The sequence below is a fragment of the Hakea prostrata genome, chromosome 11, assembly GCF_041222555.1.
Source record: "Hakea prostrata isolate BN-2017 chromosome 11, UWA_Hpros_2, whole genome shotgun sequence".
Classification (NCBI taxonomy): domain Eukaryota; kingdom Viridiplantae; phylum Streptophyta; class Magnoliopsida; order Proteales; family Proteaceae; genus Hakea; species Hakea prostrata.
This window is the reverse complement of record NC_142610.1, coordinates 18,469,219-18,486,102: the sequence shown is the minus strand read 5'-3', so window position 1 is coordinate 18,486,102 and position 16,884 is coordinate 18,469,219. Positions and strand designations below refer to the sequence as shown.

The window sequence follows — 16,884 nt, the reverse complement described above, 5'->3', positions numbered from 1 at the left end:
AATATCAAGCTGTTTCCGATTATGAAAAGAGCTTTTCTGGCATCTGAAATTTATGGAAACCAAATATTTTAAGGTTTGTAATGTCAGAAGATGACTGTTGGTACATGATGGTCAGATACCTACTGTACTAGCCATAAGCCTGCAATTTAGGCTTATTCCTAGTTTAGTTTGCTCACCTTCATTGATACTGATGCACTTTCCAGTCGTTGGGTTTTTGTCTATTGTATGTGATTGCTTTCCAGGTTATACAAAGAATTCTGTAAGTAGGTACTGACATGGAACTAGATTTCGGTTGAAATTTATCAAAATCTCTTTAAATTGTCTCAGTTTTGAGCCTGGGTTTCAACCCAGGGTTGCCCAAGATCAAAAGGCTCAAAACCCAATGCTGAAAGAGTGAAATCTCGAAATGAGATCCCACACTTCATGATCTTGGCCTGACTGAAACCAAGTCCAAAACTGAAGTCTCAATCCTTCGATATAAACCACGCAGGTTGCTTGCTTCTAGATAGTCAGGTTGTTGATGCATTTACTAATTTTACAACCAAAAGCTAATCACGCTATACTATTTACTGTTTATTATTTAATCTTTAACATATTCACAGCTAATAAGTCAGATTGTATCCATTAAACCAATAATTAAATGAGTCTATGATCATAGGGGCAGAAGGGCCTTCATGGAAAACATGATTTAGAGGCAAAGGACATGTGGAAGCTATGAGTTGGGTGAGTGGGGAAACGGTTATGGAGGGTGGTGTGACTCTGGTTAAAGGGGGAAACAGAAGAGGAAGGAAGCAGTTCTGGTTTTTGAGTGAGAGGCTGGCCCTTCTAGAAGGTGATCTGAAGTGAACAGGCTGGCTTGAGCTGGCTTGGTCCATTGCTGGTCCACTTGGTCCTCGTTCAAGGGTTTTCTTCTTTCCAGCCTTTGATTACTTATCCAATCTAGGATTATGCAATGAGGTTTTAATCAAGATCACTGAACAAAATTCTGGACTGCTGTAAAACAGGCTATGATGCACGGAGCAGAATGTTACACAGTTGGGAAGTGTTATATTGAAAAGACGTGTGGCAGAAATGAGGAATTAAGATGGATGTGCAGTTCTTTTTTTAATTACTATTTTTTATTTTTTTTGTTTGGGAACTCAAAGCCAGGATTCAGTGGGTTTTTGACCTAATTTGGTCATATGACACTTAGTTCACAGAAATATTTAAACACAGTGGCACTATCAGATTTTGAAATATGAAAATCCAAATGAGAAATTCAGACCCTAGGACGGTAGGCTACAATATATTAAGAGACCCTATTCCCCACATAATTTAGGAGTAGAAAGCCTAAAATTAACAAAAAATGCCGAGGCCTCGAGTCGATATGTTCCCTTAACTTGTCCAGCATTGTCTCAGACCTCAAAAAACCAAGATAACTCATAGATCTAGGCAAGACCTCATTCCACGTGAAGGATATGCATAGTTGAGGTCTTGTTCCATGTATGATCTCAGACAGAGCCTATCAGAGAGCAAGGGTCCACGTAGCAGACCCCATTCAGCTGATATTATCCTGACTTACTGGGGTTGCCTCTTCCTCTTACTTTCATTTTCCTTTTCATTTTCGACCATTTACATGTCATTTTCCCTTTTCATTTCTCATCTCATATCCCATCCCGCTTTTGCCATCTCTTTGGTCCCCTTTTTTGTATTACAACTCAGGTCTACCTACTTCATTTTGTATGGATTCATGCAGCCTATACTATTAAGTTGAAGACACAGCTGATTTATTTTATTTTTTTCCTGATGTTGTTGTTTTACGCCAAAATGCTGCCAGAAAGATACGATAATTTTTAGGTCACTTTGTTAGGATACTTTTGGTAACATTCAAGAAAATAGACCTATTAGTACCTGAAAAAAATTATACTGAACTCTTGGGTTACAAAAATACCTAACCTTTTTCTGGAGCACGAGTACTTTTATCATAGAAGTAACTTACTAATGGAGAAAAAGGGACTAAGATGGGTCACCTTTTGTACGGCGCAGCATTATAGTCTTCAGAACTGCTTGAAGTTTCTTGTAACCACTGGATGCATTTTTGGATATTGGGTACTTTATCTGTAAGCAGAAATTTTTATATACAGCATATGGGTCATACTTCAGAAATCTGAAGTAGCTGTACAGATCATCAATTGTATTTTGTATAGGAGTTCCAGATAAGCACCACCTTCTTTTAGCTCGAAGACAACAGCAAGCTCTAGCCACTTGAGTTCTATGGTTTTTTATGGTTTGAGCTTCATCTAATACCACCCTAAACCAAGCAACTCTAGCAAGTGCACCACAACCAAAATCAACAGATGAACCATCAGTACCCTTTCTACCCTTCTTCTTTCCTTTCTTATTGGCATTGGACGCCTTTTTCTTTCTCGTACTGGCTGAGAAGTCTGAAGATAATCCATACTTCTCCCCATTTCTTTGGTCACCATCATCCTCATCAACTAGAGGTTGCTTTGGAACTTCATTGGTCACAATAGAATATGTTGTGAGAACCACATCATACTTTGCCAGCTCAGCAGGATCCTTCGTCCTAGTACCTCCATGATAGACCAAAACTTTCAGTTTAGCGCTTTCTGCTACTTTGTCATTCAGTTCCGCATACCACTGACGAAGAACACTTGCTGGGCACACAACCAAAGTACCAGCTGCTGGTCTACCCTTATAGAATGCAGGAACATCTGTTGTTAACTTTGAAATCCTTTTACCATCACTCAACTCTCGATCACAGTTTAAATTTACAGAATGAGAAACAGCACCACCATCATCATCATCGTCATCCAAACTCAAAGGTTCAGGTTTCGAACTGCATTGATCATCTGAAGTGTATCTTGACTGCAAAGGCATCTGCATTTGTACAAGGGCAATCATCGATACAGTCTTACCAAGTCCCTGTGAGAAAACACAAGGATGAAACCAGGAAAAATGTTTAGCAAACCCAAGAAATCTATCATAAATAGAGTAGATCTGAGAGGTCAGTTTGAACTATGAGAAATAACCTGGTCATCAGCTAGAATTCCACCTAAGCAATGCATACTAGGTGTCTCCTTCTGTAGCATCCAAGCCAGTGCAATTTTCTGCAAGATGAAATAACTTAAACATCAAAATAACCAAAGAACAGAGCAATTAATTATAGTGGAGCTAGAGACAATAGACAGATAAATTAACACACCTGATGCCTTAGCAAAGGCACCGCCAAAAGGCCATCAGGTAAAGTAGCTTCTACTTTAGGCTGTGAAAGATCCTGCAACAAACAATGAGAAAAAGGAACAAATAGTTCATTACTGAACAACTGACAAGAATGAAACTTCAATTTAAATATCATTTTCATTTGAAAGATGCAACATCTAATTTGGAAATCTATTCCCTTTCAAAATTCAAACAAGGGAAAATCATGATGAAATGGTCATTCTGCTAGTTAGCACACAAACCCACCTATGACTAGCAAGTACCATGTGCGATCATCTTAATCCACAAATAAACATCCCATGGTAATTTTTCACTAGTCACCAACTGATAATTAACAAAGGGCCATGAAAGAATACCTGTAAAGCGGCTTGAAAAATCACTCTCTCATCATTCTCTGCAGACCTTTCTTCTCCAAACCCAGGATGGAATGCATGTTCATTTGAGCTACTATACGGTGAAGCAACAGACTTAGCTTGTGTCAAAGAAGGAGGTAGGAGCCTACTTCCTCTGTGATCATATAGAGTAACATCATTGTCTTTCCCTTTGACTAGATGGTCTTTCATATAAAACTTATGATCAGTTGCATTTTCACTACCAAAATGATTGGATTTGCCATTAGTATCTGCTAAGTAACTGCAACCCTCATTTTCCATAGAAGTTTTTGATTTAGTACTTGGTGAAAATGGATCAAGAGATGTTGGAAGAATCCTCTTTGAATTATGTTGCGATAAATCCTTTCCAGGAGCCATACCAAACATCCCATTATTCCCACCAGTAGTTCCAAGATTTTCAATGTCAAAAAAGTTCTTTGGCTGATCCGTATAGCCATTCTCTTGAAAGTTTAAGGAATAATCTGTCAGAGCACTCTCCTGATTCAAAGTTTTGCTTTTATCACCATTTGCTTTGATTTGGTTGTTAAAAACTGATGTTCTTCCAGGAAATAAAGGCATTTTATGTGATCCATTATAACCTGCAAATTTAAGGTACCATTCAGTATATAAAAGAAAGAAACACTTTCTGCTTACAGGCTATTATCCATATTATATGAATATTTACTTGTTGAGTTGGGGCCGGAGGTTGAAGCCCATGAAGGAAGCTTCCTTACAGTCTGGGAGGCAGGAGGTCCCACCCCGAGTGAGGTTATCTTTTCTACAGCAACTTCGTCTTCACTATCTGAAGAAGTTATATTTATAGGATCCATCAATGGTTGAACAATGCCCTCCTGCAGAGAACTTAAAACAAGATTTCCCAGACAAAACCTCAATCTGCAGAAGAGGGGAAAAAACATCATCATTCATCAACAGCTGAGCACCAATGAGCAACAAAAGGCTTCACAAAGAAAAAAAAGCTATCACAAGGTCCAACTCACCATGCCAATGCAATTTCTCAAAATTAAGCTGTAAATCTATCCCTTCGAGAAAAAGAAGCATCTCCTAGTGGAGTCAACAAGGCAGTGATGAGGAAATACAGACCATTGGCATCTACTAAAATTGCATGCTGCTTCTGAGAGCTAGTACTTTGATAGGGAAAAACCTCAATGGACGGGATAGATGAACTTTAATTTACTTCAATCTGCAAGAAATTGTGCAAATATTTTAAAATGCTTACATGAAATTAAAACAGAACAATTGATATGTAAGGACAAACTGCTTGGAGGAAGAGATGAAGTCAAAGCTGGAACAGTTTTTAATGATCATAGTTATCCTCTGGCAGTCTGGCCTTGAGAATCAACCATCATATTGGTGCAGATACACCACCGTGAACGAACCCAAAATCAGTTAGGTATCCAGATGAAGATGAGAGAGGTCCAGTCTGGGATTTGGGATCCCCTCAGGTTTTACAGATTTATGGTATTTGCAGAAGGAATGTCTTTTACTTTCTTTTTGAAGTTAGCTACATAGGATATTTGGTTCCCAATTCTTCTTAGTTTCCTAGCTAGATAGTCAGTCTTATCCTCCAAAGTCGGTTATTTTTCTTTATAGATAATGTGCTTCCCCAATGCTGAAGATAAATTGAACAGAATGAATTGTATTAGAGTAGCCTGCAGGGTGTGTGTGGGATCCCTCCTCTTTGCAACTCTGATTTTTCCCGGATTTCTCCCTTCTCCAGCCAGCCATCAACCAATTTGGTATCAAAGCTGAAGGATCCATCTCCTTCCCAGCCTTTACTCCCTTACCTGTCCCCAGTGTTGCAATGTTATTGCAACCCTTTACCTCCACCATCTTCTTCCTTGCTGTAACAGCAAAAAAGAGGAGAGAGAAAGGGGGAATGTCGCAACTCAAACTCTAATGCATCTCCTCCTTTCCTGTGGTAACCCTTCTACTTGGTTTCAGCAGAAAACCCCTAAAGAGTTGTGCCCCCACCCCCACACCCCCCCCAAAAAAAAAGATTAAATGAATAAATTATTCAGTTCAAAAAAGAAATCTGATCAAAACCAAAAACCCATTCATCCTCTTCCCACAGCAATTCCTGCCAAAATCTTACCCCAGCCCATCCTTCCAGATTCCAGTTTTTCATCCCATGGCAGAAAAACCACTTCAGAGTTCTGCTCAAAAAATTAAATAATAAACTATTCTGTTGAAAACAGAAGTTAGATCAAAACCTACTTTCACCTCATCCCCTTTCCACAATTCCTGCAGAAATTTTACCTCAGTGTATCCTTTTGATTCCCTTCTCTTTTTTACCTCACCGCAGTTTGTTCAAAGAGAACATCAATTCCAGAGACAAAGAAAAGAAAAGAAAAGAAAAAAAAGACCAACCCAACCTAAGAGCCAAACCAGAAATTGCATACCTGGGTCCAGGGCTTCGCGAACACCATGTAAAATTCCCCAACCAATCTACAAGTTGAAGACAATGACCTAATCCAATGGGAACTCCATATCCGTAAGTCTTCCGCTGGTAGAAGATAAATCCTTCATTTGTTCAATAACCCAAATACTCACTTTCCCCCTTTCTGTTATTATCTTCCCCGTCTAACCTTAAATCCACCTTTTAAAATTTGCCTGATTCTTTCTCCTTCAGCCCCCTTATAACCTTGCTTCAGTTATTCCCATATTACCCCCCAACTTACTAAATTATTCCTACTTCTTATTTATTATTTTCTTTCCAGGATTGCCCCACCAATTCTTACTCTACTTAAGTCTTTCTTTTTATTCGTTTCCAAGTTTACCTCACCCCACCTATGACCACATCACACATTCTTTTCTTCTTTTTAATTTGCACTCCAATAAATTAAAATTAAGCCATTTATCATAAACCGATTGTATCATTGAAGGTGATAAATACAATTTACTCCATGGTTCAAGAACTCAATCTCAATGACCATCTCGATGGGCTAAAAAACCAAGATCTCGGCAAGATCTCATCGAGATGGTGCATTTTTTCTAGACCAACTCATTGGCCCATCTCGATGGATTTTAGGGCTTAGTTTGGGATGAAATTTGGTATTTATCCAATTATAGGCCTTCTATTATATAGCGGTGGCCTTAGATTTATGAGAAAACAAGTGTAGATGTCAATTCCACTTTTGACTCTATTTTTGATATTGATGCGCTGAAGAAAAAATGCAAACTTATAAAACATAAAGTACAAAACCATGACTTGATATAAATAAATAGTAAGAGATACATTAAGGTTTACACTCAAAAATACATCAAAGACGTTCACATGACAAGATAGGTGGTGTTATCAGTTACACCAGGTGGTACAACAGTAACATGACTAAAACCAACAAGGCACTAAGTAGCTTCTCCAACTCCTGCTCCACCAACACCATCTCCTCTAGCTCCACCAAGTCCTGCATCTCCTGTACGTCGTTAAGCTCTAGCCAACTCCAAATAAGTAGTGTAGAACATAGATTTTTACAAAGAATCAAGTTTGGAATGAACTCTCATATTTATTCAAGACTTGCTTGAAAACCACCTGGATCTTTGTTGCAGATGCTTTAAACAAGTTGTTCATGCAGATTAGGAGTTTTTCCGACCAAGACTCCCACGAAAATTCTGGAAAAAATCACAAATCCAGAAAGGGAGGAGAGGACAGTCGTGAAAGGGTCAATCTAGACTTGATCCTGATCAAGCTCTACCACTTTTATTAGGTAGGGATTGACCGAGATTTCAATTCAAACCGAGATCACAACTTGACCGAAATCTCGGCCGAGATTTTGTATGCCTTTCATTTTGCATCTAATCTCGTCTTGCATTCTTGAAAAACGAGATATTGCGCAAGATCTTATGAGTTCTCAAACCATGATTTACTCCTTCCAATTAATGATGGGTTCATAAACAACATAAAGAACTTTCTACTTTGAAGACAGGCTTTCGGGAGCTTGCCAAAAGCAATAACAGTTCTATGTAAGGCATCAACGACTGAAGAATGATACCATCTTCAGAAGGCAAATCAGGTATAGAAGAAAATGTGGACAATGAACAAGACTATCCTGTTAAAGTGAGCCTTTCAATTAAGGAAAAGAAATGATGGATGGACTTATATCGGCTTTGAAGCCCCAGTGATTGGGATCCCATTGAAGAGTCATTGTTTGCCAACCATCAGATAATCATGCATCCGATCATGAGATGTGCTGGATCATAGCCCCACTGAAACCAATGTTTGTGGATAGCAATCAAGCAGTACTGATTGTCTAATTTTACAAAACATGTGGATGAGTTCATCACACCGGGAGAACTGATACTGGTAGATTACTTTGGACCAACCCAAATGTAGCTGAATATCCACATTATTTTAGGAAGTTATGCTATTTGGGAAAATAATGTCTTTTAGTTCATCAAACTTGAAAGTTAGCTTTGCAGGATATCTGGTTCCCATTTCATTTCAGTTTCCTAGATAGAAGATTTACAATTGTAGCATTCTTTTTAGTTCAAGCATGGTAATATTTGCATCAGTGTTGCCTGATTTCTAACCCCTATAGTTTTCAATTCAACAATGTTTAGTGTTTTTCCTCCCTTCCCCCCCCCCCAAAACACAAGAACCGGGGTGGTTCAAGGAAGAAAATTTGACCGAAACAGGAATTTCGACCTTGCAAAAGGCCAAAATTTCGACGTTTCGGTCGAAATTTCGATCGAAACTGGACACTTTTTCTGAAAATTGGAACTTCAATTTCGGGCCTCATATGGACTCAAAATGATTTGGATTCTTGTATACTACCTATTTCAAGCATAATAAACACAATGGAACTAGTATTTTGTAAAAACCAAAACTATTGAAAATTTATCATTCAAGTATACTAACAAATGACTGGTTCCGACAAGTGCAAACTATATTGCATACATTCATAGAATCAACAACATACATGGATTGTTTGGTAGAATGGTTACATATACAACAAGTCAACAAAATAAAATGACCGACTAGATCAAGTGATGGTGTCTCAAATATATTAAGCTAAAGCCTATATATCATATATACATAAAATAAAAATACATAATTTTAGAAAATAATTATTAAAATAAAAAAATGGTAGCAAATAATAAAAAGACAAGTTTAACAAAACACAATTATAGATCATAGTCCTAGGCTAAACATATATTAATTTCAAGGCAATACAAGATCATTTAAGGCATGAACAAAACAAAAATAAAAAAAGGGGAAGTTTGGAACTGTTGGGTGTGGCTCATGCTTCATATTCTGTTGTTGCTGGAGTTTCCTTTGTAGCTGTTGTGGCTTAGGAGGTGTTTGGAGGCAAAAAATGAGCAAAAGTGGTGTTTGAAGGCAAAGGAGTAGTGAAAATTAGGTGAAAATGGGATAGAAATCAACAAAAGCTAAGGAAAAACAAGTTGGAATGCTGATATGTCGAAATTTTGGTCGAAATGGTCGAAATTTCGGTCAATACGAAACGATATGGATACATTTCGTGCCTACTACTACATTTCGTTTCGATTTGGATTTTTGCAGGCATTTCGGTCGAAATTTCGACCATTTCGATCGAATTTTCTTCCATGGGGTGGTTGGTGGTTGGTGTATGTAGCCTATGATTTCTATAGTTCATTGCCCACTGGTATTGCTGTCCCCTTATGTTTCTATGTTGCTGCCCATTAAACTAAACATCCGATAAATGTACATAGATTGTAGCCCTTGTTGGAAAGCATAGTCTCTAGGTTTCAGCATGCATCAGTCATACTATGACGAAGTAGCTCAAGCACCTAGGCTGCATTTCAAATTCTAGAATAAGTTCTTTTGCAGCCTTCAAGATGTTCTCTGCTTGTCCAAAGTGGGGAAGCCTGGGAAAGACTGGGTTGTTGATCAAAAAGAGCTTGGCCAAAACAAGGTAGCATTGGGCAAGAGGAGGCTGCATGAAGTTGATAAAATAGGCAATAACAACGTTATCTTCTAACAACCACTTCTCTGAGAAACCGCTAGCCATATTAGGAATGGTACAAGTACCCACAAGATATTCTAGAAGGCCACAAGCAGTAGTAGAAACAATACAAGAGTAAGGCTATCTTTGGTATAGTCTAAATTTATGATTATTTGACCAATAAACATAAATAAATGTATTTGATATGATTTATGATCCCTATTTTTCATTAAGATAAATTGATTTGAACACAAATTCATAATTAGGTCAAGGGCTGTTTATGATTTATCATCAGAAATTGTTAATTTTTGTTTATGTGGGTACCATTAATGAACATGTATGGAATTACTACTTAAGTAGAGGTAAAATGGTAAGATTATAAAAACTAAAATGAAACCTTGTTTTTCTCACTCTCCAACCTCCACATTGCACCCATCTCCACTATAACAATATTTTAGGGATGTCAAAGCAAGCCCAAAATAATAAAAGCGAGCCAAAATCAAAACTAAAGCTGATGGATATTTTATAAGGTAAACCGAAACCAACCCAAAACCAAACCGGTGATACATGAAACATTATTCACCCAATGGTACCAAACCTATTTCTTATTATATAATATATTATGTCTAGTAGTAACTAATAACCAAACAAGAGCTGTTTATTCCTCATAACCTGTTATCATAATCAATTATAAAAAAAAAAAATCCCCAAAAAAACTGGATCTTGCCCTCCAATCGGCGTCAAGGTCAGCTGATACAAGGCCTAAATATACATTATCCCAAAGAGACCTAAGGGGGCCCGGGGCCTGCCACCAACATAAGCTTATCACTTTGGGGCGCTACCAACTCTAAATGCGCCTATCTTATCCACCTAGTTTTGCCACTCATCCATCTTAGCATCCTCATTCGCAGCTTTCAGACAGCAGCCGGAATGTCCTATAAAATTTTCCTCATAACCTGTTATCATAATCAATTATTCGTAAATCGATGATAAACATAAATATAAATTATCCCAAAGAGACCTAAGACCCATAGTAATGCCCAATCCAAATTGCGGGACTTGATAGAAGTGCAACACATTTCTTTTGTAGAACCAGAGGTAGTAATACTTCTATCTCCCTTAGTTTTAGAGTGAAAAGGGAGTAGATCTTATGAAAGGGGGTTGGGGATATTGAGAAACAACCATAAACAGACAAACAAGGGATTGATCGGGGAACCAAGACAATTCGAAATTGATCCAAGTCATACTTCAATAACTGCCTCAAAAAACTTGAAAAAACATATCTACACCAAAACCCTGAAAAGATTTGATCTTGAACCCTGATAGATTTTGGTTTTCATGAATGGATCTGTTAGATCATTATTCAAGAAAATCTGAGAAGCTAGAAAGGTGGAGGAAGATCCTTGGTGGTCTGGGAAGGCTTTTGTGGAAGGAAAAGAAGGAAAAAGGGTCAAAGATGAAGAGAAGCTGTGGAGAACAGAGAGGTGGCGGTAGCTTGGTAAAAGGGTTACAGCAAGAGTCTAGAGATATTTTCTGCACCGATACTATGAGGAACAAAAGAGAGTTGGGAAATAATGAGCTGTGTCTAATGAGAGCACAACCATATTCTATTTATTAGAAGTAAGGAAACTACAACAAGACCCTTATGACCATGGTTCAAGTTTTGACCGAGATGGGAGAAATTACGGTTATATCTCGGTTTCCCAAAGAAGCCAAGATGAAACCAAGTAGTTTAATATCAGGTTTCTACAAGTTTCAACAATATTTCCAAAATTTTGGTAGTTTTGACCAATTTTTCAAAAGTTTCGGTAGTCTCGATCAATATTTCAAAACTTTCGCTGGTTTCGACAGGTAAATGGTAAACTATGACCAATCTCAACAGACCTAATTTTAGCAGTTTCAACCAGTTCCAATGGCTTTGACTAGTTTCGACCAAACCATCACATGTCAAGTTTTACCCCCAAAATTTCCTAGTTTCGAACCATCTCAGGCATATCTTGGTTTTTGGCTGGGACAAAACCAGCATTAAAACCAAGATCTTGATCCTTGCCTATGACTAGGTTGAATTACAAGATATCAATTGAAAACCAACTCAACTAGGACCACCAAAGGGCCCAAACACCTATTGTTGATTTGAATAACAGCAGGCAGAACGCTGGAACAAGACCTTGAACTAGAAGAAGTTTCCAGCAATAAGAGAGGAAATCGCATAAGAGGAGAGAGGGGATAATATGGTTATACAACGATCCTATGCCATTGTATCTTTCCACTAGCAATACACATAACTCATAATTTAATTAATCCATTTATTTTCAATATTTTCCTTATTGTAACCTTACATAAGGAAAAAATTGACTCCTATACTGAAAAGCAAAAGCCAAACCCAATCTTTAACCTATTATGTAACTTAAACTGTCTAGGAAATTGAGACAATAAAAGAAAGAGACATGAAATAGGACTCTAATAAATTAATGAGATAAATCCCATTTTCTTATTTTCTACCAATATTTTAGGCCCATCAAATTGGTTAATGTAAAGCACATCCATGGAATCAAAGGCCCAAAACATTAATGATCCAAATTCCAATCTAGACTTATTCCTAAGGGAAGAATCCCAATTTGGTGATGAATCTGCATCACCAGTGCTGAGTTGCACGAATATGGGCCAACCCCAAAGGTAAATCAGTAAAAGCTTTTTCCTATTTCAAAATTTTGGGATGCAGTTAATTTGCAATAGTTGGATGAAAGCAATAAAAAGGTGTAGATTGATGCAATATAAAATACAAGATAAGTGAATACTAATTTCAAATGCACTTCTTTATTTATGAGTGGTTCAGATATGACTATATTTTGAGCTGTCAAATTATCAACTTGGCTACGTGTCAAAAAGGAAGGATATCTATCAAAGCTGATCCTACCATTATGTACAATACTTCAAAGATGGGGCCACAGTTTAAGAACTCAATTTCAATGGCCATCTCAGTGGGCCAAAAAATTGAGAACTCAGCAAGATCACATCGAGATGGACAAAAAAATCCTCCCACCTCGACCCAAATCAGTGGCTCATCTCAGTGGGTATTAGGGCTTGGTTTGGGATGAAATTTGATATTTTCCCTAATTTAGGCCTTATAAACATAGTGGTGGCCTTACATTTACAACAAAACAACTGTAACTGTGAGTTCCAATTCGACCCTAAGTTTGAAACCGTTGCACTGAAGAAGTGAAGACGCAGACTTATAAAACATACAGTACACATGATTTACTTAAGATATATGAATACATTAAGGTTTAAACTTAAATAACTATGATATATGTACATCATACATATTCATGTGACAAGTTCGAAACCATTAGTTTAGAGGACTCACCTCTGTGCTTATAAGTAAGGTTCCCAATCTTTGATAACATCTCTGTTTAAAAGGCCTTCCAAACTAGGTTCGAAAACCACTAGTTTGAAACCTCTATGTATATGGATGCTCACCTTTACAATCTTTTCAGTATATGTTGTAAGAGGGATATTGATGAAGACTAGGAGGTGTTCCAACAAAAATTCCAGCAAACGAGGCTTTCCTAGCAAGGCAGCAAAGAGCGGGAAAGTGAGAGCACTATGACCTCGCCTCTCAACTTGATCGAGGTCTAGTGTTTTTAAAACAGTGATTGGACTGAGATTTCGATCGAAACTGAGATCTCAGACAAGATATTGGATTATCCAAGTTTTGCTTTCCATCTTGTCTCCACTTTTGGGGGAAATGAGATATCTCATGTGGTCTCAAACCATGAATTGGGCATATCTTGGACACATATGCCATACCCATATTGTTTCATGTTGAAAAATGTAGTCCATGGAATGGGCATCGCCAAGGTGACACCCTAGCAACAAGGTTGTACCTTAACATCTCAAGAAGCCTATACCTACGTGATGAAGGAAACACACAACATTGTTGAGATGTTAAGGTACAACTATATTCCTTCTTTCTTTTATATAATTATTTATTCATCCAAAAAAAAGAATACACATGTTATAATATATGTTATTTGCTTCTGCATACCAGACTTGCTTTTCATTATATAATCTATTATGTGCGGTAGTAACCAGTAGATTGTTATTTACAACCTGTTAGGACCCTAGGATGAGGCCAAGTGGAGGAGAAAGAGAGAAAATTAGGGTTAGTTGAGGGTTATAAATAGAGGGACAAGTGAGTGGGGGAGGGTATCGAATATTCTATGAGAGCTTTCTTAGGCAGCCGTAGGCTGAGGGACACCGTTGTGAGGTGTGGGGGTGACTGGCACCATAGAAACAAGAGTCTATCTTGTTAATTCTTGGAACTTTCCCAGGTGGAGGAGAGAGAGAGAGAGAGAATTAGGGTTAGTTGAGGGTTATAAATAGAGGGACAAGTGAGTGGGGGAGGGTATCTAATATTTTATGAGAGCTTTCTTAGGCAGCCGTAGGCTGAGGGACACCGCTGTGAGGTGTGGGGATGACTGGCACCATAGAAACCAGAGTCTATCTTGTTCCACCTGGCCTCATCCTAGGGTCCTAACACAGCCCATAACATATTATCATCAATGATTACTCACAAGTAGATCATAAATATATAATATAAATTATGCAAAAGAGGCCCAACATAAGTATTATTGGTTTAACATTTGTTTTACTAGTAACTTCTTGGGTCGAGTTATCTATATTTACCCTGGGAGAGGATAGAGCGGGGTTGGATCAATCCACTTGGCCAGATCATTAGATCCTACTAAAGAACAAGAAAAGCATTCCAATTTTGGGAGAAGGAATAGCTCGTAGACTCTGTAATGCAGAGCCTGAAAGGCCTGCTAAGGTGGCTGCCCTGAGGGAGGAGAATAGGAAGGAGGAGGAGGGAACATACGCTCACGCTGGATCTGTCCTCTAAACTGCAGTATTAATTTCACAATCAACTCTAAGAATCCTCATGCAATTATTACATAATAAACAAGCAAAAGAAACACCTAATGAGATTCTATGTAATCTACCCAAATAATTAGAATACTTAAAAATAAAGTAATACTAATATTATTATTACTATTACTAATTCCAGCCATCTCCAGGCCAGAAATCTGGTTTAGGCCTAGCCCGTGGTCTGGGTTTGCAAAGTGGATCATGTCGGCGCAGCCAAGCCAAGGCCCCTGCATCACTCTGGACCAAGTCCGGATCCTTGAAATTAACATGCAGAAAAATGCACTTTCAACTAGAAGAGAAAAAAACAAATAGTTCAGGAGAAGATATGACTTCAAGAAAACCAAAAGACAGCAGTAGATTTAATTAGTCAGTTGAGAAGGCTTTAATGATGGTGGTGGATGTCAAAAGGTTGGGACCAAGAATTTATATTAAATCAACATGAAGTCTTGCCATCCAAGCCAATGAATCCAAAGACAAATCTAATAGACTCCCATCACACAATATGCAATTTTCATCCTCAAAAAGGGTATTAGAACTTAACACCAAGAAGCGAAGCATAAATGAAACTCTAGCCAGCAAAGATTATCTCTGCAAAGACAAACCCATTCTTTAATGTCGATTAAATAACAATAAACTATTCATTCACCTTGAACTATATGTGAACCAAATAAAATTCTTAATATCAAAGCCATCACCTTTTCCAGAGAAGCTGGATCTAAATAGAAAATTCAAACATCAAGCTACTACGTTGAAAGATGAAATGAACAAGTTGCAACTTGCAACAAAAAGGAAAGCTCATAAAAACCAACAACAACTATTGCATCTTGATTAAATAACACTAGGCTATTCATTCACCTTGAACTAACTGTGAAACCAATAAAAGCTTTAAGAGAAGTTGGATCTGAATAGAAAAATCAAATGTTAAGCCAATATGCTTAGAAATTAGATGAACAAGTTGCCCCAAAAAAAAAATTAAACAGCAGCTGTTGCATCTCGAATAAATAACACTAAGCTATTCACTCACCTTGAACTAATTGTGAACCCAATAAAGTCTTTAATCTCAAAGTGAATGCACCAAACCAAATACATTTAGCCATCACCTTTTTCAGAGAAGTTGGATCTGAATAGAAAGTTCAAATATTAAATCATTATGCTTCAAATGAGATATTTCAAATAAAATAAAAAATAAAAGCTCACAAAATCCAACAACTAGAGACCCCTTTGTCAACTTTATGATGGGATATCCAAGATACAACCGATGATGTTCAGTTACTTTGCATTGCCTCCAGGTGTCTGACACCAATTCTTCTATGATTTCAGGTCCATGTTTTCTTATGTTTCACATCAATACCTATTGTTCTGACCTCATTCTTGATTGTACTAATGCCGCCTCAGATTTTAACTGGGAAACTCAATAACCAAGTCAATAAGCAACTACCATCCCAACTTTCATCAGCATTGACCAATCATGAGATAAACGTTTTCAAGCTCAGGTTTACAAAGCTCTGGACTATTAAAAAACCTCTACTAATCCATGTTATACTGATAACATATTCAACATTGCCTCTTAAAAGTTTCATCACCAAGGCAGCATATAGTTTCTCATAGGCTCATAGAAGAAAAAAATTAGCAACCAACTAAACAAACTGACAGAAAGGGTCAAAAGACTCTTCCTTGCAGTCATTCTCAATAACCAAAACCCTATATAAAAAACAGCAAACCCGCTTAAGTTCTATTTCATGACACTATGACGAATACCACCTCCAAGGACATAATCTATCAAAAAGATTCAATTTTTCAGAAACCAGTGAGAGAAACAAAGAAATAATTCCCACTACTAATTTAAAAATTATCCAAATAAATAAATAACCGAAAGGAAAGACACAGAACATGCAATTGAATTTGGCAGGAGAAATCTAAGTCCAAAGCCTAAGAACTACCATCAAAAACAAAAAGATTGAAAATTTTTAAATTGCAAAGATTGGAGATTTGATCTTACAAGCGGAGAAGTAACTGTAAAATCCCGATCAGTGTCCCGCAGATGAAACAAACAACCCAAGAGAAACATATAATCGAGTAACCTGAAGGATCCTAATTCAAATCCCAATTCTCAATATAAAATTGATTTTTAGAGACCCTAATCGAGTTGCCTGAGTGCCAAATCAGTAAAGAGGAGAAAAGAGTACAGAGAACGCTCCCTAGCGATTTCCGACAAGCAAGGGGGGAAATTCGCGGTATTTCCATATCAGAGGATTGAAATTGAGGGTAACAACTCGCTCTGGTCGCGTAGAGGCTGCACCAATACAGGGCCAGGAAAGGCCGAGTGGTTTGCTTGGGCGGTTGAACCAGGTCAAACCAGTCAACCAGTTCAAACCATCGTAGTTAAACCAAGATTATGGTCTGTTGTTCACTACTCTAGT

At 37.7% G+C, this 16,884-nt stretch overlaps 1 protein-coding gene across 2 annotated transcripts in view; it reads right to left on the bottom strand.

The window, feature by feature from the left end:
• Positions 1-16,722, bottom strand: part of LOC149000566 (helicase-like transcription factor CHR28) — a 39,081-nt gene extending 22,359 nt beyond the window's left edge. The window contains exons 1-9 of one of the 2 annotated variants that reach the window (XM_089140798.1): positions 16,464-16,722; positions 15,489-15,584; positions 15,320-15,365; positions 4,592-4,794; positions 4,279-4,487; positions 3,579-4,192; positions 3,206-3,277; positions 3,033-3,110; positions 2,010-2,925 (exon numbers count right to left, since the gene is read on the bottom strand). In XM_089140798.1, coding sequence (XP_088996924.1) covers positions 2,010-2,925; positions 3,033-3,110; positions 3,206-3,277; positions 3,579-4,192; positions 4,279-4,423 — 1,825 coding nt within the window. In that variant the 5' untranslated portion in view covers positions 4,424-4,487; positions 4,592-4,794; positions 15,320-15,365; positions 15,489-15,584; positions 16,464-16,722. The remainder of the gene's footprint in view (positions 1-2,009; positions 2,926-3,032; positions 3,111-3,205; positions 3,278-3,578; positions 4,193-4,278; positions 4,488-4,591; positions 4,795-15,319; positions 15,366-15,488; positions 15,585-16,463) is intronic. The other variant, XM_089140797.1, reaches the window with a different exon arrangement.
• Between the last annotated feature and the right edge of the window lie 162 nt (positions 16,723-16,884).